General features: G+C 46.7%; 1 protein-coding gene across 2 annotated transcripts in view; it reads right to left on the bottom strand.

Moving 5' to 3' along the window:
* LOC109678314 (uncharacterized) overlaps positions 1–22,941 on the bottom strand; it is a 155,757-nt gene that overhangs the window by 114,029 nt on the left and 18,787 nt on the right. Inside the window, exons 5-14 of one of the 2 annotated variants that reach the window (XM_074052538.1) lie at positions 21,026–21,114; positions 19,132–19,239; positions 18,726–18,907; positions 18,207–18,478; positions 15,061–15,158; positions 14,356–14,400; positions 13,370–13,540; positions 12,868–13,106; positions 9,247–9,440; positions 1,747–7,806 (exon numbers count right to left, since the gene is read on the bottom strand). In XM_074052538.1, coding sequence (XP_073908639.1) covers positions 13,489–13,540; positions 14,356–14,400; positions 15,061–15,158; positions 18,207–18,478; positions 18,726–18,907; positions 19,132–19,239; positions 21,026–21,105 — 837 coding nt within the window. In that variant the 5' untranslated portion in view covers positions 21,106–21,114 and the 3' untranslated portion in view covers positions 1,747–7,806; positions 9,247–9,440; positions 12,868–13,106; positions 13,370–13,488. Of the gene's footprint in view, positions 1–1,746; positions 7,807–9,246; positions 9,441–12,867; positions 13,107–13,369; positions 13,541–14,355; positions 14,401–14,972; positions 15,159–18,206; positions 18,479–18,725; positions 18,908–19,131; positions 19,240–21,025; positions 21,115–22,941 lie in introns of those variants that run through there. The other variant, XM_074052539.1, reaches the window with a different exon arrangement.

Consider the following 22,941-nt stretch of genomic DNA (forward strand, 5'->3'; position numbering starts at 1 on the left):
GTCAACTTAAGTGAGATTCCAGTCTCACCCCTTCCACAGCCTGCCATTCCTTCCTCAGCTGACTATACTGCAAATGTTGCCAATTTCCTGGAGGAGCTTCCTCACAAAGGTCCAAAAGAGAAGGCGACAAGAAAACTGTCAGTTGCTACCCTGCAGAGTCTGTTTACTGCCCACTCAACCTCAGAGCTTCAGAGGGCACCCACAATAAACCAATTTGGTGGCATATGTGCACCAGCAGAGTCCCATCCATCTGGACAGAAGGAAAGCATGCCCTTTCAGTCCAGCATCTCCAATGTCTCGAGCCAAACCCAGCAGATGAGGACTGTCATGGAGTCCAGAAGAGGCAACTTCCTGCTATGCCAGAGCCCAGCAATGGTCAGGCATGATTCACTGGAGAAAAGAGAACATATGGCCTCAGTAGAGCCCTGTCTGAGTGTAACATCACTGAAGATCAAAATAGAGTCCCAGCTTTCAATGGCTAAGGAGAAAAGGGAGACAGTGCAGGTGACGAAGAAGATGCCACCTGCATGGAAAGTATCCATGCAGCATGGATGCAAACTCTGAAAATGTCAATCTGAAGAGTTCAGAGTCTCTGGGGACCAGTAAAAGCCCCTCCCCCTATAGGAGTTCTATTTCGCAGGACCCAGCAGATTCAGGCCTAAAACCACAGGGAGTTACTGATGTTGAATCCATAGTAGGGCCTGAGTCACAAAACCAGCTTCGGGGCCCAACCACTGGCACACTTCAAGCCTGCCAGACTAACATGCTCCCCACCACAGACAGCCTTCCAGCTCAGGCTTCTTTGTCTAGCTACCAGAGAATGTCCAACAGCAAGATGACAAATTTCAATGGCCCATGTAACTTCTTAATGAGGGGAGGGCACAGCCAGGCCCAGAAGAACCCCAGTGTCACCAGAGTTAAGTTTCTAGGAAGGAATTACCCCAAGATGTTAGGTAATCCCAATGAGAGTGAGAACTGTGGAAGTTCCATACCAGGGCAGCAGGAAGAAAGGCTTGCAGGGGTGAGGCCTGTAAGCGCCTGTGTAAATGTCAGGAAAATAGGCACTGTTGGGAACAAGTCATTCCCATGCCCTCCAAAAAAGGGACAGGCTCCTCCAGAAAGTCACATGAAGACAAAGATGAAGCACTTTCTTAACCCCCATACAACAGGCAAAGGGCAGGAAGATGCCCTCCCAAAAGTAAAGCACCCATCAGCCACTAACCAGAGCCAAGGGTCAGCCACAAGCAGACACTTCAAGGACAGTGGAGCAGCTGAAGCCCAGGCACTCACGTCACTTGTTGGACAAATCCTGGTGGCCAAGCTGGGGCTTCAGCATGGAAATGGCCCATCAGAGATTCACTGTCATGAAGATGAAGCCCAAGCCCTGCTCGGCAAACATCACTCCCCCCGAGGCCCATCTAACCAAGAGCCAAGTCAAGTGCTGAGACAAATGTGTTCTGGTCAGCAAGACAGTCACAAAGGCCAGTCACCCTACCAAGAGCAGGTGGACCAGAGACAGGGACAGAAATCAATTCATGCTGTCCAGGAAGTCTGGGGCCCCAGCCAGTCTCTCAGCATAGGCCAGGTGTAACTGGTACATTAGGCTACCTTCGCCATTACCCAATATCTCATCTTCAAAAAAGTATCCTGTCTGGTAAACGAGATCATATTTCTCACAAATTTCCTGATGAGAAAAGCTTTGTTTTCTCACATAAGCAAGTCGTCTATGTGGTAATGGCTTCTTACCATGAAAATGCATTATCTCCTAATAAAGATGTTTTATCACATCAGAGGAATGAGCTTCTCTCTGCATTGCGCTGGGTGTAGGGAAGGGTCAGCATCTCAGACGTCTTCCTCAAAGTGGCTAGAAGAAGGAAAGGGACACACAGGGAGAGGATAGTGGCATCGACGACTCACCCTCACCCCAAATTCCCTTACTGCACCTTAAGTGTCCATCCTTCAGTCACCTCAGAAACGAACCATAGAAAGTCTTTAGGATTAGTCAGGATGAGCTGATCCAGAAAGACTCTACCTACAGGTCTAGTGCAACCTGTCTTTCCCTTTAGCTCTACCTTGAACTTGTGCAACTCTGGGCTGGGTGTACAGAGACTCTAGAGGGTCATGTAGATTTATAAATCACAAAAGGGTGACTCTGAGTGACCCTGAGTTCAGAGTTGGGAGAACCTTACCCCCTGCATTTCCTGATAAAGAATAGAGGCCACCTGCCAAGGAGTCCCTGATGTCTCTGATAGAGAATGGGATGATAATGGACCTTCCCATCCCCTGTTAGCCTAGCCTGGATCTCATGGCAATGTCACCACCACCCTCTCTGTCTTCTCTCTTTATAGCAGTGACCAGGATTGAACTTGCAGCTCTGCCTGTGTTGGGGTGGAAGCCACAGGAAAGCTGCTGGAGGGCAGGTGACCCTCCACTGTCACCTGTCTTCCCTTCTGAGTAACCCAGAGTATATAGTAACCATCACATGGTGGGGACAATATAGGCCCAGAAAGAAATATGGAAGAAGAATTGTAATGATTTTAGTCAAGGAATTAGGCAGGCACAGATTGAGGTGCCATAAGGTTTGCTGAGGACAGAAAGTCCCTATTCTTTCAGCCTGGATTGATCAGACTGCAGGGACTGAGTCACTCACCCCAGTCACTACTCAAGACCTGCTGCTTGGCCACCCAAATGCAGGCCTCAAGAAGCCACATTAGCTCCAGCACAGACTAGAGAGGAAGCACAGCCTTGAAGAAGGGAAAATTAATTTCTTAATAATGGATTTAATAAGCCTATATGACATTGCACCTTGAATTCCTGAAAGGAGTTGGCAACTTCACAGACTCTCCTGAGAGGAACTCAGGAACCCCTGAATGAGGACCAGTTACAAAGACCTCCCATGGAGGCAGAGAGAGATCTCACTGAATCACACATACCTCAGAGAGATTTCCTAGAGACATCAGACACATCATCCTCCATAGAACTTCCCTGAAAACCACCATGCAGAACATGCACAGACCTCACAAAGAAACCTACACAGGCAGAGCATGGAGTGTCCGTGACAGGATTAGTGGATATCACAGTGCTCCCCACAGAGCCCCCCCCACACACACACACACACTAGGGTATGTCACAATGACCTCTCACAGAGACCACACATATTCATTAGGATAAGTCACAGTGATCTCCCACAGATACCCTAAACACAGTCACTAGAGGTTGGCATGTTGAACTCCCACAGACACTATACATGGTCACTGGAATATGTCACAATGACCTCCCTCAGAGACTTTACACACAGTCACCAGAGGAAAGCTCAATGTCCTCCCACAGAAACCATGAACAATATTTGGGTTATTACAGTGACCTCCCACAGAGACCACACTCACAGAGTTACTACAGGCTGACACAATGGTCTCCCACAGAGACCACACACAGTCAATAGGGGATGTCAAAATGACCTCCCACAGACTCACTAGGGGTGGTCAGTCACAGTGACCTCCCACAGAGACCACATGGAGTCACTGGGGGATGTCACAGTGACTCCTAAAAGAGACCATACCCAGTCAGTAGGGGATGGCTCAATGACTTCACACAGAGAACACAAGCATAGTCACTGGTAAATGGCATAATGACCTCCCACAGAGACCATGCACAGAGTCACTAGGGTTTGTCACAGTGAGCTTCCATAGAGATCATACACAAAGTCAATGGATTTGTCTCAATGATCTACCACAGAGACCATATACAATCACTAGGGTATATTACAATGACTTCCCACAGAGACCTGACATTTACTCTAAGGAAAGTCACAATCAACATTCACAAACCATAAACACAGTAACTAGAGGATGAAAAGGCACCTACAACAGAGACCATACATAGTCACTGGGGTATGTCACAATGACCTCTCAAAGACCACACAGTCACTAGGGTATGTCAGAGGGACCACACACAGTCACTAAAGGAGAGCTCAGTGACCTCCCACAGAGACCACAGTCAGTCACCAGGTGATATCACACTGAACTGCCACAGAGACCACATACACACTCACTAGAGGATGGCACAGTGACCTCCCATAGATAACACACAGAGACAATAGGGGATGGCAAAATGTCCTCCCACAGAAACAATACAAAACCACTGGGTATATCACAGTGACTTCTCACAGAGACCACACACACAGTCACTGCTGAATGGCAAAGTGATCTCCCACAGGAACCACACAGAGCCACCAGGGGATGTCACAGTGACTTCCCAAAGAGATCACACACAGAGTCTTAGGGAATGACATAATGTCTCTCACACAGACCATACACAGTCACTAGAAGATGTTACAGTGACCTCCCACAGAGACCATACACAGTAACTATGAGATGACACAGTGACTTCCCATAGAGAACATACACAGGACATCACAGTGTCCTCCCACAGAGACTAGGCATAGGCAATAGTGAATGGCACAGTGACATCCCACACAGACCACACACATAGTCACATGGTTCCTAGCACAGTGTCCTTGCACAGAGACTACACACACACACACCCCAATTGGAAGATGTCACAGTGTCCTCTCCCAGGGATCACACACACAGTCCCTAGGGTATATCCCAGTGATCTCACCCAGAGATCACACAGTCATGAGGGATATCACAGTGACCTTACACAGAGATCACACCCAGAGTAACTAGGGCATGTCACAGTGAATTCCCACAGAGACCACACACAAAGTCACAAGATTTGTCACAGTGACCTCCCAAAGAGACCACACATGTTCACTAAGGAATGTCAAAGATAACTCTTAGAGACCATAAACACAATAAACAGAGGATGTATAGTGACCTCCTACAGAGACCATATATAGTCACTGGCATATGTCACAATGACCTCTCACAGACATCACACACAATAACTAGGATATGTCACAGTGACCTCCTACACAGACCAAAGGCAGTCACTAGGGAATGGCAGAGTGAGCTCTGACAGAGACTACAGATTGTCACTGGTTGATGCCACAGTGACTTTTCACAGAGATTTCACAAACACAGTCACTAAGGGACTTCACAGTGACCACCGACAAGAACCACAGATTGTTTCAAGGGGATATCAGAGCGATTCCAACAGAGACCGAACACAGATTCCCCAAGAGACCACACACATAGTCACTGGGAGAAGTCACAGTGACTCCCACAGTGACCATACACATAGTCACTAGGGGATGGCACAATGACCTCACACAGATCAGTCACACAGTCACTTAGGGATGATAGGTTGACTTCCACAGAGAGCACAGACACTTCATTCTTGGATGTCACAGTGACCTACCCTAGAGACCATACACAGTCAATAAAGGATGGCACAACAACCTCCCACAGAGGCCAAACACAGCCATCAGGGGAAGGCACAGTGACTTCCCAAAGAGACAACACACAGTCAATAGAGGAGGCACAGTGACCTCCCATAGAGACCTCATACAAAGTCTCTTGATTTGTCAAAATGACTCCCACAGAGATCATATACAGTTGTAATGACCTCCAACAGAGGTCACAAGTTCACTTAGGAATGTTAGTTAACTCTCAAGGAGATGATTAACAGTTACCAGAGGATGTCACAGTGATCTCCCATAGAGACCATATAATCACTGGGATATATCACAATGACCTCTCAAAAAGCCACACATCACTAGGTCACAGTGACCTCCCACAGAAACCACACACACATAGTCACTAGGGGATGGCACAGTGACATCCCACAGAGACCAAACACATTCACTAGGGATGTCATAATTACCACCCAGGGACAGCATACACAGGGACTAGAGGATCTCACAATGTCCTCTCACAGAGCACCAGGGTAACCTTCCCAGAGACAACACACAGTCACTAGGGGATGACATAGTAACCTCTCACAGAGACTCTAGAAGTCACTAGAGGATATCACAGTGACATCCCAAAGAGACCATACATATCAATCTGGGATTTCACAGTGAACTCCCACAGGGAACACACAGTCATGAGAGGATGTCACAGTGCCCTCACACAGAAATTACACAAGGTCACCAGGGGATGCACAGTGACCACCAAAGAGACCACACACAGTCACTAGAGAATGGCAGAGTTACCTCCCACAGAGACCACATATATCATAATGATGTCACAGAAACCATACACAATCATTAGAAGGTGTCACAATGACATCCTACAGAGACCACACAGGCACTAGGGGATGGCAAAATGACCTCCACAGAGATCACACACAGAGTCACTAGCAACATCACCATGACCTCCCACAGACACCACACAGAGTCAGAAGGGGTTGTGACAATGACCTCTTCCAGAAAACATCCACAGTCACTAGGAGATACCACAGTGAATCCCACAGAGATCACACATAGTCACTAAGGGATGACACAGTGATCTCCCAGAGAGAGCACACAGTCATTAGGGGATGGCACAGTGACTTCCCCTAAAGACCACACACAGTAACTAGGAGGTGGCACAGTGATCTGCCACAGAGAATGTATAGAGACTGACCAGGGAATGTCACAGAGTCCTCCCACAGAGAACAACCATAGGTACTAGGCGATGGCACAATGATTTCCACGGAGACCACACACAGTCACTAGGGTATGGCACATTTATCACCCACAGAGACCATCTATAGTTGCTAGAGGATGTCACTGTGATCTCCCACAGAGAACATACACTCAATAGAGCCTGTCACAGTGACCTCTGAGAGAGATCACGCACAATAACACAGGGATGGCACAGTGAGCTCTCACAGAAACTGCACACAGTCACTAGGGAATGTCACAGTGACCTCCCAGAGACTGCACACAAAGTCACCAGATTTGTCACAATGACCTCTCCTAGAGACCATATACAGTCACTAGTGTATGTTACAATGACTTCCCAAAGAGACCACATATGTTCGCTAGAGAATTTCACAGTCAACTATTACAGAGACCATAAACACAGTCAGCATAGGATGGTACATTGATCTTCCACAGCAGTAGCACAGTAACTAGGGGATGTCACAGTGAGCTCCCACAGAAGCCACAGATTGCCTCAAGGGGATATAAGAGTGATCTCCAGCAGTCTCTATGGGATGGCCTAGTGGCCTTCCACAGAGACCACACACTGTCACTGGAGGATGGCAGACTCACCTCCTATCGAGACAGCACACAGGAGGGAGGGTATGGGCACAATGTTCTCCCACAGAAAGCACACATAGTCACTAGGGTATATCACAGTGACCTCCCACAGAGACCACACACAGTCAGTATATGATGGCACACTGACCTTCCACAGCAATCACACAGTCACTAGGGGATGTCACAGTGACCTCCCAAAATTTACACACACAGTCACTACAGACAGTCAAACTGACCTCCCTCAGAGACCACATGTAGTCACTAGGGATGACACTGTGACCTTGCAGTGAGGCCTTACACACAAACTCCCACAGGACCTTACATTGCCCAACAGAAACTTACCACAGATCTTTTACGATTTTCCACAGAGTTCACACGCAATTCACCCAACCCAACATACAGACTACATATGGGGCCTACATAGACCACTCCTCATGTGCTAATGATGCATGCCACGCTCCTCACCTTCATATACGGCCCCACTGGGCACCCGGTACTCCCAGTGAACCAGGAAAAGTTGGGCCTCGCACTCCTCATGTATTCCAGACATTTGTAACTGCCTGTATGTTGTCAGTGTGAGGCAGGGAAACTCGGCAGAATTGTCAAAATTCTCCCAGTACTGGTAGAGCCATCTGCCAAGGATGGAGCTGATATCCCTGGATGCAGAGAGAAGGACAGCAGAATGACAGAACTCACCTTGACTTTCTTTGTCCTTTCCCAGCAGACTTGGAAGTGCTAGGATCCTGTGCCTGCTACCATCTTATCCAAAGGACAAGAAAAAGCAGACCAAATGTTTTGTCTGTCCAGGCAGTGGCAGGAAAGGCACAGGGGCATAAAGCCTGCATGGGGTGGGAGGTCCAAGTTAAATGGCTTGAATCATCTTCCCTGATCAGGGATTCTCCACATACTGCTGTGTGTGTGTGCCTTGGCCCCCTTGCCTCTGGGATGTCAACTCCACTAGGGCATGTCCTCTTCCTTGGCTTCTCTATGGGGCTAGTTTCCCTCCCTTTGGGGTTCCAGCTGGTTCATCGCCATAAGCAATGCGTGTCAGCTGTCTGAGAGAACACTATTCCATTGCTGTGCAAGTTTCCCTCAGAGCACTTACAGTGCAGCTGGGGAACAGCTGACTCTCCACTAGTGATGAGGCCACCCTCACAGATTCTCTGGGGCCTAATGGGCAACAGGGTAGGCAAGGCCCATGAGGATAGGCTGTGTTGTGTATGATGGACTCTCCAAGGTGCCTTTCGCTGAGGCCCAAGCAGCCACTCCACCCTCAGGTGCTCAGGACACACCCACAGCTCTCGTGGAGTCCTTTCAACTCAGGTGCCCCACCCCCACCTCAGACTTCTATTTGGAATCAGGAGAGTTTGGGCACCCAGAGTGTGCCTAGTGCTACCCAAATGCAGCCCCTAAATGTCCCTATGGAAACTGGTACACATCTTCTTTACCCAATAGCTGGTCACTTTTTCAGTTTGTCCTCTGGTCTTTTTTCCTCATTGGAGTCATACCTTGTGGAGTCAATGCAGCTGTCACGTCTACTGTGACACCTAGTGTTACCTGGTAACTTCCCACAAGAATGGAGCCCAGGAAATCCTTGACTTGACTGCTCTTTTACTAAAATACGCTATGTGCCTGGAATCCTGCCCAAAGACAGTAAAGCCTCATGTTGTATTTCAGAAATGAATGAAGCCACCTGGGTCTTTCCCAGCTAGTTTGCTGGGCCTGTTTTCCTGCATCCCCAAGAGCTCCCTGGACTGTGATATGTCAGTGTTTGTTCCATAGAATAGAGAACTTCCTTTAAAAATGGGGAGGTGCTTTGCCAGTGCCAAGGGTAAGTGAAGACCAAGGTAGAATGATTCTCCTGGAGAAACTCTGGGCACACAGAAGAGCCAAAGTCCTTGTTAGCTGAATACACAACATCAGACCCAAGACAAGAGCTTCTGTGGCACATATCTCTGGATCCTGGAAACACCTCCTAAGAGGGTTCTTCTGAACCCACCAGTCTCCACAATCAAATGGGAAAAAGAGCAGGATGGTAACTGGGCAAGTCACACCTAGGAGTTTGGGATTCCTCTGGGTGTTGAAGTATTGCTCACCATGTATAAAGAATATCCAGCACATGCTCAGTGGTAGTGAAACATCCATAATTCCCCTGGAAGTGGTAAACAAAAATGGTGTTTCCATAGAGCAGGGCAGTCCAAATCTGGTCTGTTAAATTCCCCAGGTTGTCTGCCTCAGGAATTTCATTATGGCAGGACTCTTCTTGGAGAGACACTGGTGGAGTTTCAATCTAGGTGGGGACAAATGACAAGAAATTCAAACACTAAAGCAGTATCAAATAGCAAAAGGATCTGCCTTAGAGTGCACTGAGAAAATACCCAAAGACTTTCCACAAACACACACACACTGATAGGGATCTGTTGCTTTAGGTGGGGGATCAGATTCTACTAGATGTCCCTTGCCAGCTATTCTGGCCATCCCTGTGTCACCTTTGGTGTCACCTGCAAAAATCAAGAGGTATCATGGGCTTGAGGAGAACGAGAGTCTCAACATTGGGATTAGGCCTCCTTTTGGGTGCTCCTGGGTACAAAGCATGTACAAATTAGGAGACACCAATTGTATCCCCTTCTCTCTGGAGGTTCTCCAGAGAAATGAATTTGCTGAGGTTGCTCTGAAATTAAGATGCCTTGTCCCCAACTGAGGCCAATAGGAAAAGGGGACCAGGAACTAGAGAAAAGGTTAGATTAAAAAGAATTAACCTAGAAGGTAACACCCACGCACAGGAAATCAATGTGAGTCAATGCCCTGTATAGCTATCCTTATCTCAACCAGCAAAACCCCTTGTTCCTTCCTATTATTGCTTATACTCTCTCTACAACAAAATTAGAGATAAGGGCAAAATAGTTTCTGCTGGGTATTGAGGGGGGGAGCGGGAGGGGGTGGAGTGGGTGGTAAGGGAGGGGGTGGGGGCAGGGGGGAGAAATAAACCAAGCCTTGTATGCACATATGAATAATAAAAGAAAAATGAAAAAAAAAATAAAATAAAAAAAATAAGATGCCTTGTCCCCTGTGTTCTACAATGTGACTAGTCCTGAGTGGTGTAAGAGGTTTATTCTCTGAAGTTTTACTCTACTAAGTGTCTGTCCTTAGAACAAATAGCCCCAAGATCTACTAGTATGCTGCTGCACCTGCCTACCGTGTCCACACGGTAACACCCACACACTACACCATGCCTGCCATGAGCAGATCTAGTCAGCCCATTTTGCAATTTTGAGGGGAAAGAGCTGGGTTTACACCTGGACCCTCATTTAAGCAGGTGCCTCTCTATGGTCAGGTATTGCATATCTACTGTCCTTGGCACTGTCCCCATGTGCTTGCTGTAGATAATCCTGGTGTCAGCTACCAAGAAAGTCCTTGCTTTTATACATTCCAGGGTGACTGTATTCCCTGTGACTCTTAGGGACAAGTGAAACAGGAAGCTAATGCACAATCACAGAGAAGGAACAATAGAAGTAAGTTGAAAAACAAAGAATATAATGCAGACTGGGTTGTGCTGATGCCCACCTGTAATTTCCATGCTTTGGAGGCTAATAGAAGTGAATGTTGTTCTCAAGGACAGCCAGGACAACACACCCAGAATGTGTCATTCATTCAACTACAAAAATGACACAGGACTCAAACCAAGCCTGAGTTCCACAATGGAATTGAGATAAAATGATAAGTACATGTATCAATCTATCAATCTATCTATCTCTGTGTATGTATATATAATATAATAGATATGTATATATTGTCAAAACACCTCATTTGAACATGAACATTCACACAAACATTCATATCGCTGGCTATGGATGCAGGTGTTTGGACAGGAGATGGACTCTGTGCCTGTTACTTGAAGACCTTCAAGGATTGGGGAGGCCTGAGAACTTCACTGATGGTCAGACCAGGTCCTGAGATTGGACAAGGTCCTCCAGGAGTGTTGTTCAGGACCAGCACTGAACCTGCATTGTCAAGAGTTAGATAGCACAAAGTGCCCTTTCTATCATCCTCCTTGTGCTAGATTCACTGGTAGGGTACTGACACTCTGACAAATCTCTCCCTTGTTCAGGGACACCTCAGAGAGTATCAAGTCACTCAAGATGGCTAACTCCACAAAACAGGGCCCTCTTTTCATATCCATTCCAAGTAATGAGTACCCATAGCCAACAATGCAGGGTGCACTTTTGTACAGGTGAAGGAGTGTCCTGCTCACAGCAGAAAGAGCTGCAGGCAATTGCAGAAAGGCCTGGAGCGAGAATTGGGACCAGGCAGTGCTCTGTCTGATGGCGTGTCTGTTTTCCCTCTGTGGGAGAGCCATGCTGCCTCTACTTCCTCATATCCTCTCAGAGGAGGTGACAGGCCAGTGAGGGAATGAGCACCTGACCCTGGATTCCAAAGTCAGGACCCTGCCCTCTGTGATAGCATCAGTCTGCAGGACTTTACCCACAGGTAAATATGGGTAGGATGACTTATGTTATGCTACCAGGTCAGCCTGACAGGAGAATCTACTGAGTTAGTCCCTAAGGATACAGAATGATTACCATTCCACTGGGAGAGAAAAATCGGCCTGGGTAAGAAGGTATCCACAGAATGTCCCTAGTCCAGGTCTTGCCAGTCATGACACCCTTATACCTGCTTCGCACTCTGCCCAACTGTCAGCTCTTCCGCAGATAGGATTGTATTAAGAATTTTTGTAGCCAATGAAATGCCCACATTTGGCCCTTTCCTAGAAATGAAAGATTTCCCAAAATTTTCAACTAAAATCTCACAGAGCTTTGATGCCCCTGGAGAGATCAACCCTCACTAGGTGAGTCCTCATCACTGAGACGAAGACGGTAAGACAGGTGGACAAAGCAGAAGCCACAGAAGAAGAGATGGGGATTGACCTGTCACACCATGCTCATCGTGATCCAGGCAGTCCTGGATTTTATGGTGTGTTTCTGGCATTCACCTCTCTGAGTAGGCTGTGAGGGTAATTGGTATTTACTACTCCAAGGAGGTTTGTCACTAAAGAGGGACCCTGTTCTACCCAGCCCCTTCCTTTCATCAAAGATTCAGAGATGCTGAGTTGACACCATCTGTGTGGGATATGGCTTCCTGTATATGGATTCCACTGTCATTACTCTCTTCCTCCTGGAGGCTAAACTGACCTTGTGCCAAAGAGAGCTCAAGGTCAAGGATGCTGTTGAGGAACTGTGGGTCCCTGCAGTGCACCTGGGCCTATAAACTCTGACCTCAAGGGTTTCCCACTATGACTCTAAATCGCCTTTTCCTGTCTCAGGGTGGTGTCCAGCTCTTAGTCTGGCTCATAGACTCCTAGTCTGGTGAATTGAGCAACCCTAACTTTTAACACAAACCTGCAGAGTATAACCTCCATGTTCTGCTCACAGAGTGTGGGGTCAGCCCCTCAGCTCTCACCTAAATGCCTGAGGTTCTAGAACATGGACAAATGAAGTCCTTTCTGCTGTACCTCTTTCTCCACCCTGATTCTATTACTGCAGAGGACCAAATTTCAGGCACTGAAGAGGGGAAATGAGGTCTGGTTAAGAAAATGGCCATGTTCATGTAGATCTAAGAATCTGAATGGGGAAAAATGGCTCTGAGCCATGGAATACCAGGTCTGCACAGAGGAAGTCAGAAGGACACCTGCCACCACCCTGCCCTGCAGAGCCACTCACAGATTCCATCAGGATGAAGTGGTGATTCACCAGGTCATGAGGGGAAGCCAATATAGTAGGGTTCTCCCTGATCAGGTCAAGCTCCATGTCCAAGAATTGAGGCCTTAAATGCTCTCCAAATGGACCACTCTTATATCCTGGCATCTCCACAGGAGGCAGCTCCACCTCTGGTGCTCCTGAGGAATTTGGCTCAAGCTCTGGATTTGGTTGTAATGCCAAAATTGGAGCTGTAGCTAGATCTGCAAGAGGAGATAAGAACCCTACATGACCCCCTTGCCCTGAAGCTTTGGAAATTCAGAGATGATCTCTCTCAGCTTCCCTGAGAAGTCAGAGCCCAGAACCCACAGCAGGACATCCTCCTAGACTGTGGTTCAATCCCTGTGGCGTCCAAAGCTCATCCTTACTCCTGCTCTAGTACTAGACTAGGAATATACACAAGGTGGGGCTGTGTGCACACATCCCTCCTCATGTGCTCTCTGTCCCCTGTCCCCAGGCTCCTCACTTTTAGCTTCCATCTCCCAGTGGTCCAGCAGAAGGAACGTTCGGACCTCCACTTCTGAGCCTGGCATATAAATCACCAGGTAATTAAGTAATAACTTCAGGCACGGAAAGTGTGGTGGTTCACAGAAATCCTGAGAGAAATAATCCAGCCAGGTACCAAAGATTGATGACCCTGGAGGCAGATGGAAGGGCAATTCAATCACAAGCTTGGCCTTCCCTTTCCCTTCCCTGCCACAGTGGATTAATGGGTGCATGGTTCCTGTGCCTACCCCTGCTTATCCAAAGTACTGCACACTCTAGACCATACCATTTGTCTGTCCAGACCATGGCAGTCAGGGTAAAAAAAAACAGGAGTTGCAGGGATCCTCTATGAGAGGGAGCCCAAGCTAAGTGCTTTGAGCACTTCTTCCTTGTCCAAGGACTCTCCACACACAGCTCCGTGTGTCTCTGGGGCGTCTTTCCTCATGTCAACTACACTAGGGTTTGTACTCCTGCCTGGCATCCACAGGGCTCTGGGAGCCCTCACATTGCAGTCCCAGCTGCCTCAATACCCTGAAGACCATATGCGTGGTCTGTCTGCCCATAACACTTTTCTCCTGATTGGCAAAGCCTGCTTCTGAGCATGCATTGGGTCCCTGGGTATCAGCTAAGCTCACACTATGAAGTGAGGACATCAATCCATTTCTGTGGCTCTGAGGGGCAACACGGCAGGCAACTCCCACAGGGATGGGCTGGGTTTTGGATGATGGATTAACCTAGGGTCCTGCTCTGAGGTCCTAACAGCTCATCTAGCAATCAAGTGCTCAGAATGACACCCACAGCTCTTTTGGCTTCCTTGTATTCAGGTGAAGCATTAGACCTGAGCCCTGCAGTTGGAATCACAAGAGTTTTGGATTGCAGGGTGTGTCTAATCCTAACCAAACTCAGCCTACACAGGTCCCTACTCTTTAGACAGATGCCCACCCACTGGCCCCAACATCTGCTTACTTTTTCAGTTCTTCCTCTGGCCTGTCATCTTCGTTGGAGTCAAACCTAGAAAAGTCCATGAAAGTGTCACATCTACTGTACCTGTTATGACACCGAGTGTTCCTGGGTGACTTCCCAAGGGAATGGAGCCTAGGACATCAACAATTTGACAGCTCTTTTACTGTATTGTGCTATGTGGCTGGAAACACAATCCCATACAGTAGGTGCTTTGGGTATATTTGTGCAATGAGTGAGGTCACCTAGCTCCTTTACAGATACCTCACTGGGTCTAGGTTCCTCAGAACCTGGAGCAGTCCCTGATGTGCTATAGGACATGGGAAACCTCCTTTTAAAAATACACAGACTGCTGGGGTGAGGTCATGGTAAGTGAGGACCAACTCAAAGAGATTCTCCAAGGAAGGGTGGGGACACCCAATGTAACCAACAGACCTGGTGGCCAACTCCACAGGATCAGGCCTGGGAGAGGCATTTCTAGGGCTCATTCCTCTTGGTCCTTATGAAAGGGTTCTACTGAGCACTCCAGTCTCCACAATTAAACCAGGACAAAAGCAAAGCAGAGCATTGCCAAGTCACAGCTAGGAGTTGGCTTGTCCTTTGGGTATTGAAGTAGTGCTCACCAAGTGAAAAGCACATCCAGCATCTGCTCGGTGGTAGTGAAGCATCTATAGCTGCCCAGAAAGTTGTGGATACAGGTGGTGTCCTTACATAAGGCAGAGTTCAATATTTCGGTCACCAAATTCTGCAGAGTTCCTGCCTTGCTCATTGCAGGGCTCATCCAACATGGAGGCTGATGTATTTTCATTCTACGTGGAGAAATAGGAGGAACAATTTAAACACAAACAGTAGCAACTGGCAAAAAGGATTGCACTATAGTGAAGTGAAAATTGCCAAAAAGAATTTATCACACACTCAGGTATATACACACCCACACCCACAGGCATATCAATAGTGAGCTGTTGCTTTATGCAAGGGGACAGATTGGTCTGATGGCTGGCATCACCTATACTGTCAATGCTTGTGTCACCTTTAGCGTCCTCTGGGAAAAACCAAAGGATGTGTGTACCTCAGCTGATCCAGTGTCTCAAAATGTGGATGAGGCCTCTGTTTTGGCCTCTCCTGGAGCCTAACCATATGCCAGTCAAGAGACACAAAGAGGACATTCTTCACTCTTTAGTGTCTCCAGAGAAATGAGCTAGCTGCAGTTGCTCTGCATTCTACTTGCTGGTCCTCAAAGTCTGCATTGTCTTCGGCTTTCAATGCTATAAGTTAGGTTATCTCTGAAGGTGTACTCCACTGAACCTCTGCCTCAGAGAAAACTTCCCCCAGGTCCACTGGTATTCTGACCCACCTGCCTGCCCAGACCATGTGGAAAGCTACACACAGCCACATTCCAACCCTCACCCACACTGTCCTCAGACATGCCTGGCTAGACAGTAACCCAAATTTGAAGTGATAGAGCAGGATTCATAAGTGGCCCCTCCTTCCAACCAGGGATGTTACCCTGGACAGGTCATTGTGGTTCTCACATCTTCCCCACTCTCCCCTTTTTCTCATTGAGTAGTCACTCTAGCATCTGCTAGCTAGGAAACCCTTGCTTTTACATGCCCATAGCTACCTGTGTTACTTGTGGCACTCAGGGACAGTTGGAAGATATAGCTAATGCACTAATATGGAGAAGGGACAATTAGAAGGGTAGATAAGGGAATCAACCAAAAAAAAAATGAAATCCAAGCATTGCAGTACACATCTTCAATTGCCATACTTTGGAGGTTCAGGGAAGAGCATCTCAAGTTCAAGGCCATACTGAGCCACATAGGAAGATGCTGTCCCTCAAATGAATAAAAAACGAAACACAACTCTACCCAAGCCTGAGTTCCATAATGGTATGAAGGGAAGATGACAAATGTGTATATAGAAATGGAAACATACGGACAAAATGGCTTATGCAAGCTCACATATTTACATGCATATTCACAGCCCTGTGTATCCCTGGAAGTGTTTGGGGGTATTCAGGACACTGCATGATATTTGAAGATCTGGGAGGAATGTGGAGGTGTGGAGACCACCCTTATAATGGGAACTAGATCCTGGGTGGACAAGGAGTTTCAAGGTGTCTGTCAGGACTAGGGCTGATCCTGGCTTTGGGAGAGGCAGGTATCACAAGAAACCCTTCCTGTTATCCTTGTGGTACCAGATTTCCACTCTGATGAACCTCTCCTCTGCTCAAGGCCATTTGAGATAGCATCAAGGACACTGAGAATGGCTAACTTCACACAGTAATGCCATCCAAACAAAACTATATACAGACACACAAATGAGGATGGGCTTTTGTGAAGGTAAGTGAGAATACTGCTCCCGGTGCCACAAAGCAGAATGAACTGCAGGCAGCAGTAAGAATGCACAGAAACAGCAAAGTGAACCAGGCAGCTGCTCTTGTAGATTGCAGGGCTGAGCTTGCCCTCTTTGTGCAACATGAACTGCCTCCACTTCCTCCTGCCCTCACAGAGGAGGTGACAACCCTAGAAAGGAGTGTTGCTAGGACCCAGGATTCCAATATCAGGGCCCTGTCCTGGAGGAGAATCTCAGGCTGATGGATAGGAGCTACACTACAGGTAGTCTTAGGTAGGATGCCCTGGGTTATGGCGCTGGGTCTGCCTGCCAAAGGAGGAGCTGTCGCAAACAGGTCCACTTATTTGCTTTCCCTCTCCTGAGAGAGCAACAAAGGCTGCCATCAGGAGGCTACACCAGAGTGTAAGTGGCCCAGGTCATGCCAGTCCTGACACCCACACATTTGTTTCCTCCCCTTGTCCAAATTTGGTCTCCAGAGAAGATTCTTTCTCTTCAGCACAGAGTTCTACATATAATATTTATTATCAATAAATTGTTAATGCATGGTCCTCTCCTACAAACCAAATATTTTCTACAATTCTTGACTAAAAATTGGCGTGAGCTTTATGTCCATCGACTGATCAGACATCACCCAGGAAGGCCTGGGTGATGTATAAAAGGATGAGAAATGATGACAAGGGCAAAGTCACAGAACACAGAGATGGGGGTTGATGTGTTATAGCACACTGAGTGTAGTCACCCAGTGAGTACTAGATTAGATGGTGTCATGTACCTGCCATTCAACACTCAACTCTTTCTGAGAACACTGTGAAGGGCCCTTGATCCAAGCTATTCTGAGGAGGTGTGTCACCCAGGAGGGCACCTGCCCTGCCCACACCCACCCTTCCATGGAAGGTGCTGTGAGGCCAAGTTGGCAGTTGTGTGAGCTATGGCTTCCTTGATTCAGGTTCCCCTTATCATTCCCCACTCTCCTTGAAGCTAAAATGACCTGTCATGACTAGGTATCAAGGTTAAGGTCACTGTCCCTGATCCTGGGGACCCTGTGATATGCCTTTCACATTCATGCTCCAAGACCTTACCACGGTGACTCTAAGTCATTCTTTCCTCCCTCAGGAAGCTGTCCAGCTTCTGCTCATGCTCACAGCCTCTTGGGCACCCACTACCCAATCTATCCTTTCATACAAACCTACAGGCTCAAACTCCCTCTCACTTTCACTAAAGGAGTGAGGCCAATCATTCAGGCTTCACTCAGGAGTTCTGGCACAGGTGATCAATCAGGGACTGGCTGTCCTGTTCCATTCCTGAATCTACATAGTAACTGTGTTGGCCTTTGTACAGTGTACAAAGTGGAGTTGAATTATCTATTGGGTTAAGAAAATGGCCCTGCTCAGGTTGCTCCCTGGAATTCAATGGGAAAAATGTCCCTGCACCAGGGAATGCCAGATTTGGGCAGAAGTGGTCACAAGAATGCCTGCCTCCACTATGATTGCACAACCACTTACATCGGTTAGCATTAATTGCTCTGCCACCAATTTGGGCTGGAATATCCAGAGTTGAGTTTTATACTTAATCAGCACCTTTTCTACGGTCACAGATGAAGGCCAGGTAGACTCGTATGATGGAACCGGCATTGTTGCCTGATGGAGCTCTGGAGTCTCTTCGGGAGCTGTCTGAAACTCCACAGCCTCTGAACGAGATAATTTGAGTTTCACATCCTCCAAAATAGCTGTTTCAGGTTCTGAAGTTGGTTCCACGCATTGATGTGGTGATACAACTACAGGAAGAGACAAGATCCCATAATTCTACCTTGCCTTCCAAAGGCAGAGATTATGCTAGGTTTACTTAGTTGACTGACTCTGAAGGATGAGGCGTTGGGCTATCACATACAGGGATCATCCTACTGAGTCCCAGAATCATCCTCTAGGAGTAATAACCTGAGCCACCTACTCTGGACAACAAACTGGGCCAAGAGCAGGACACTGCATTGCTAAGTCACAGCAGTGGAAATCCTCTGGGCTCACCATTTGAACACTCTGTTGAGCTCATGCTCTGTTGCAGTGAACCTTCGGTTGCTGCCCCTAGTTGTGGGGAGGAAGATGGGGTCCCAGAACAGCACAGAAGGCACCATTTTCTCCAAAATTTCTGCCTTGGAGAGTTTCTCCCTGTAGGCCTCACAGAGGAAGTTGGCTGGCACAAGTTCTCCCTGGTTTGGGACCAAAGAGGGACAGTTCAAGCATGGAGACAGTAGCTCACTGGAAAAAAGACTTTGTCATAGAGTCAAGTGAAATAGGAGGATCAAATTTTCCTATACACACAGACACACAAACACACACCCACAAGAGGAGGGATCTGTTGTGGTCTCTGGGAGATTAGAGTGGCTTGTGTGCCCCCCCCCCCCCGCAACTGCCCTGTCCTGCCCTCTGTCACCTTTGGGGTCCTCTGGAAACATCTCCACTGGCATTGTGATCAAGTACTGATGTAGTTTCTCCAGACAGAGGCTGGCCTCCAGGGTTGGTTCTCCTGGAAAGTGAGCCTCTGTGCAATGGGAGACATTGAGAAAACATCCTTTACTCTATAAGGTTTAGAGAGATATGAGTTTGTTACAGTGGATCAGGACAGTGGGTGCCTGGCCAACAGGGTTTTAAATTCTCTGGCCCGTATCCGGGAAGTGAGGGCATCTCTGAAGCTCTCCTCAACTGACACTTTGTCTCAGACAAGACATCTCCTAGGTTCACTATGCTGCTGAATGCTTCCTGGACTGGTCCATGTGGAAAACTATACACTGTCACACCTACAACCACCCCACCACTGTCTCCAGATGGGTCTGAATGTGCCAGTGCCCAACTGTGAGGAAATCAAGTTAGGTTCACACCCAGTGCCTCTTTCCAACAAGGCGTGTGACCTCAGACAGGTTATTCTAGCTCTCATGACTTTCCTCGTTTCATTACTTGTACTTTTGGTGCATCCTAGTATTTGTCTCATAGAAAGGCCTCAGTTAGCCATGACTGTCTTACCTGTCATAGTCTGGAACCCTCAGAGACAGCTGGCACCTGATGCACATGCACTAACTTAGAGATGGGACAATAAAAAGAAGGAGGAAAACAATATAATGCAGACCAAGTGTGGTAGTGCCCACACTCAAGAGGCTAAGGGAAGAGCATCTAGAGTTAAAGGCTACCCTGGTCTCCATAACCAATCCTCATCTCTTATAAAAATAAAACTGAAACACAACTCAACACAGAAGTGAATACCACAGTGCTAGCTAGAGAAAAATCACAACTGTATGCATAGGGATGTGTACATACAGACACACAAAGGCTTATTATGAACATCTACATTCACAGATAATCACATATGCTCTCACAGATACGCATGGCCATGTGTGTGAACACAGGCTCACAAGCAGACATACTGACAAGGATGAGGAATTCTGACTCCCTGACTGCAAAAATGCAGCCGGTCCACAGGGTTGACTAACATCTGCTCTACACTTACATTCATTTGAAGAGCTGAAGCCAAGACAGCCTTCCTGGACTGGTTTTATTCCTCTTCTTTGTACACATTTCCAAATGGTAAAATCTACTGGTTGAAACTTGCTTTCTGCCATCAAACGTTGTCAGTTCTCAAAATTATGCCTGAATCCTGCCCTTCTTGAAGGCAGCCTTAGAAGACGCTTCAGCCTGCACTGCCCATCCCCGGTCAGTAGGGCTGTGTTATCATTCTGTCTGCCTCATCATCTTGTATTAAAATCTTAACAGGAAGGTGTCTCCCTTCCTGTGTTGCATCTCAGCACTCCAGTACAACTTGTGGAGTCATCCAGCCAAAGCAGCCTTTGGAAGGCTATGGTGCTAGATGACTACAAGCTCAAAAGAAGGCCTGAGCATGGACCCCCAACTGGGCTGCTTCCAAATTCCTGACCCACAGAAAATGAGTGAAGTAGTATTTTTTCATGTTTTACTATGCTAAATGTTAGAGAAATCTCTTACACAGCTATAGGGAACTTACAGATAACAGATGGCAGGCCATATGCTAACTACTGGTGGCATCCAGCACTGTTCTGCAACCTCAGGGTCTTACACTGGGAGCCCAGGAGCATCGTGACACCTGCTCTACAAGAAAGCATCTATGGCCTCAGCAACAACCCCACCACGTGCATCTGATGGGGGTTGATACTTAACAAAACTGAAGTGATGAAGTGTGCTAAGGGAGCTCTGCCTCATGGACTCCTCCTCAGCTCAGTCACTGCTAGAAGCTGGGGTGTGAGAATTGTTTCTCTCATAGAAGAAAGATCTCTGTTATCTCAACATGCTCCTTAATTTACCTGCATTTCCAGAATCTGAAATTCAAGTTGAAATGTAACCATGTAGCCACTTTCTGATAATCGGTGTCTCTGTAGAACATTCTTCATATCTGTAAATTAGAAAAACAAGCATTTTATATGCAAACAACAATTTTCTTCAGATATCCATTGTTTTGTATGAATATCTACAACATATGTAGAAATATGAAAGCATATATTAGCAACTGTATTTAAAAATCTGGAAGAATGTACTTCAAACTGATTAGCCTTACAAAGTTGGATCAGTATCAATTTATACTTCTAGTTCTCAATTATACCAACAGTCAAGGTAAACAGAAATATACATAGAAAACCCTACGTAAGTTTGAATCATGTTCACTGTTTCATGTTTTTCTTTTTTTCCCATCATTGTCTAGTTCTTGTATGCATTTAGCTTGACATGACGGTAGCCATCCTGGTTCGTAACCACTATGGTGGCCCCAGAGTAACCCTAGTCACTTTTTCCTACAAACACTATTAGACAAAACCATTAGAGTCATTCATGAAGCTTTAAATAGGGACACTGGCTTTGGGATGCACCTGACTCTCAATTTTAAGATAAATTGAGAGAATTCCAGCCAGAATTAAATCACTTTTTTCCATTCTTTCTCACCCAAATTTAGGGAATTCAAATGGTCTTGCAGCCACCCAGAACCATGCTTCTGTCAGTTCGTCCCCCAAACTTGTACTCTGTGCAACTGTAGATCTGTCTATCCCTCTTTCTTTGGTCTGACAGCACCTAGGGTGGGCCCTCATACATTATGACCAAGTTGTTCTAAAATACTGTTAAAGACAAAAAAATGCAACCAACAGTGCTTAGGTCTCTTACCTCTCAAAATTTCACTAATATAAGTGCTATTTCCAAAATATGACATGAATTCCATTTTTGGGACTGGGTTTTGAATTCAGCATGCTCTACTGCTTGAACTACAACTCCCATCCATTTCATCTGGGTATTTTGGAGATGGGGGGGGATGTCTCACAAACTATTCATCAGGGCTGGCTTCAAACTGTTGACCCTCGAACAGGAGGCTGACCCTCCTGTTCTCAGCCTCCCAGTAGCTAGGAACTGGGATGAGTCACTGGTGCCCAGCAAGGATGCATACATTTAAATATACAAAAAGCCCTTTGTTTGTTTACGTATTTATTTACATTGGCATCACTGAAGATTTATCTCAACACCTCAAGCAAACTACCCCTTGAGCCACTCCCCAGTTCTTTCTCTTTTTTTGAGTGGAGGTGTTAACAAGGTCTCTTTTTTTATATACATTTTTTATTAGGATATTCGTTATACGGGGGAATTAACAAGGACAATTCTGAATAGACTTATACTGTACATTGGTTACATTGCCCCCATCATCTCTTCCCCTTAACCTCCTCCCCACCCCACTTAAAGCAATTGCAAGTTTTCTCATTTCATAGAGGTACATGAAGTCCATCAACCATACATCATCACCTTAATCTCCTTCATTCACTCTCCTCTTCCCACTAGTAAACCCCCAAAATATACTTATTTTAATTACAGTCCTATTTTTCATTGGTAATATTATTTATTTATTTATTTATTTATTTATTTATTTATTTCGTGGTACTGGGGTTTGAACTCAGGGCCTCACAATTGCTAGGCAGGCACTCTGCCTCTTGAGCCACTCCACCAGCCCTTCTTTGGTAATATTTAAGTTGATGTTCAAAGGGGTTTCTCAATGTATGCCCAAATGTGGGTAAACTCACCAGCGCTTTTGCTTTTAGTGTTTTCTTTTCTTTCTTTCTTTTTTTTTTTTTTTAAGGTAGAGTCTTACACTTTGCCTGGGGCAACCTGGTAGCTCACTCCTCCTTATTTCTGTCTCCTGAGTATCTGAGATTGCCGGCCTGAACCTTGTAACCCACCTTCCTTTTAA

This window comes from Castor canadensis, chromosome 13 (assembly GCF_047511655.1).
Source record: "Castor canadensis chromosome 13, mCasCan1.hap1v2, whole genome shotgun sequence".
Lineage (NCBI taxonomy): Eukaryota > Metazoa > Chordata > Mammalia > Rodentia > Castoridae > Castor > Castor canadensis.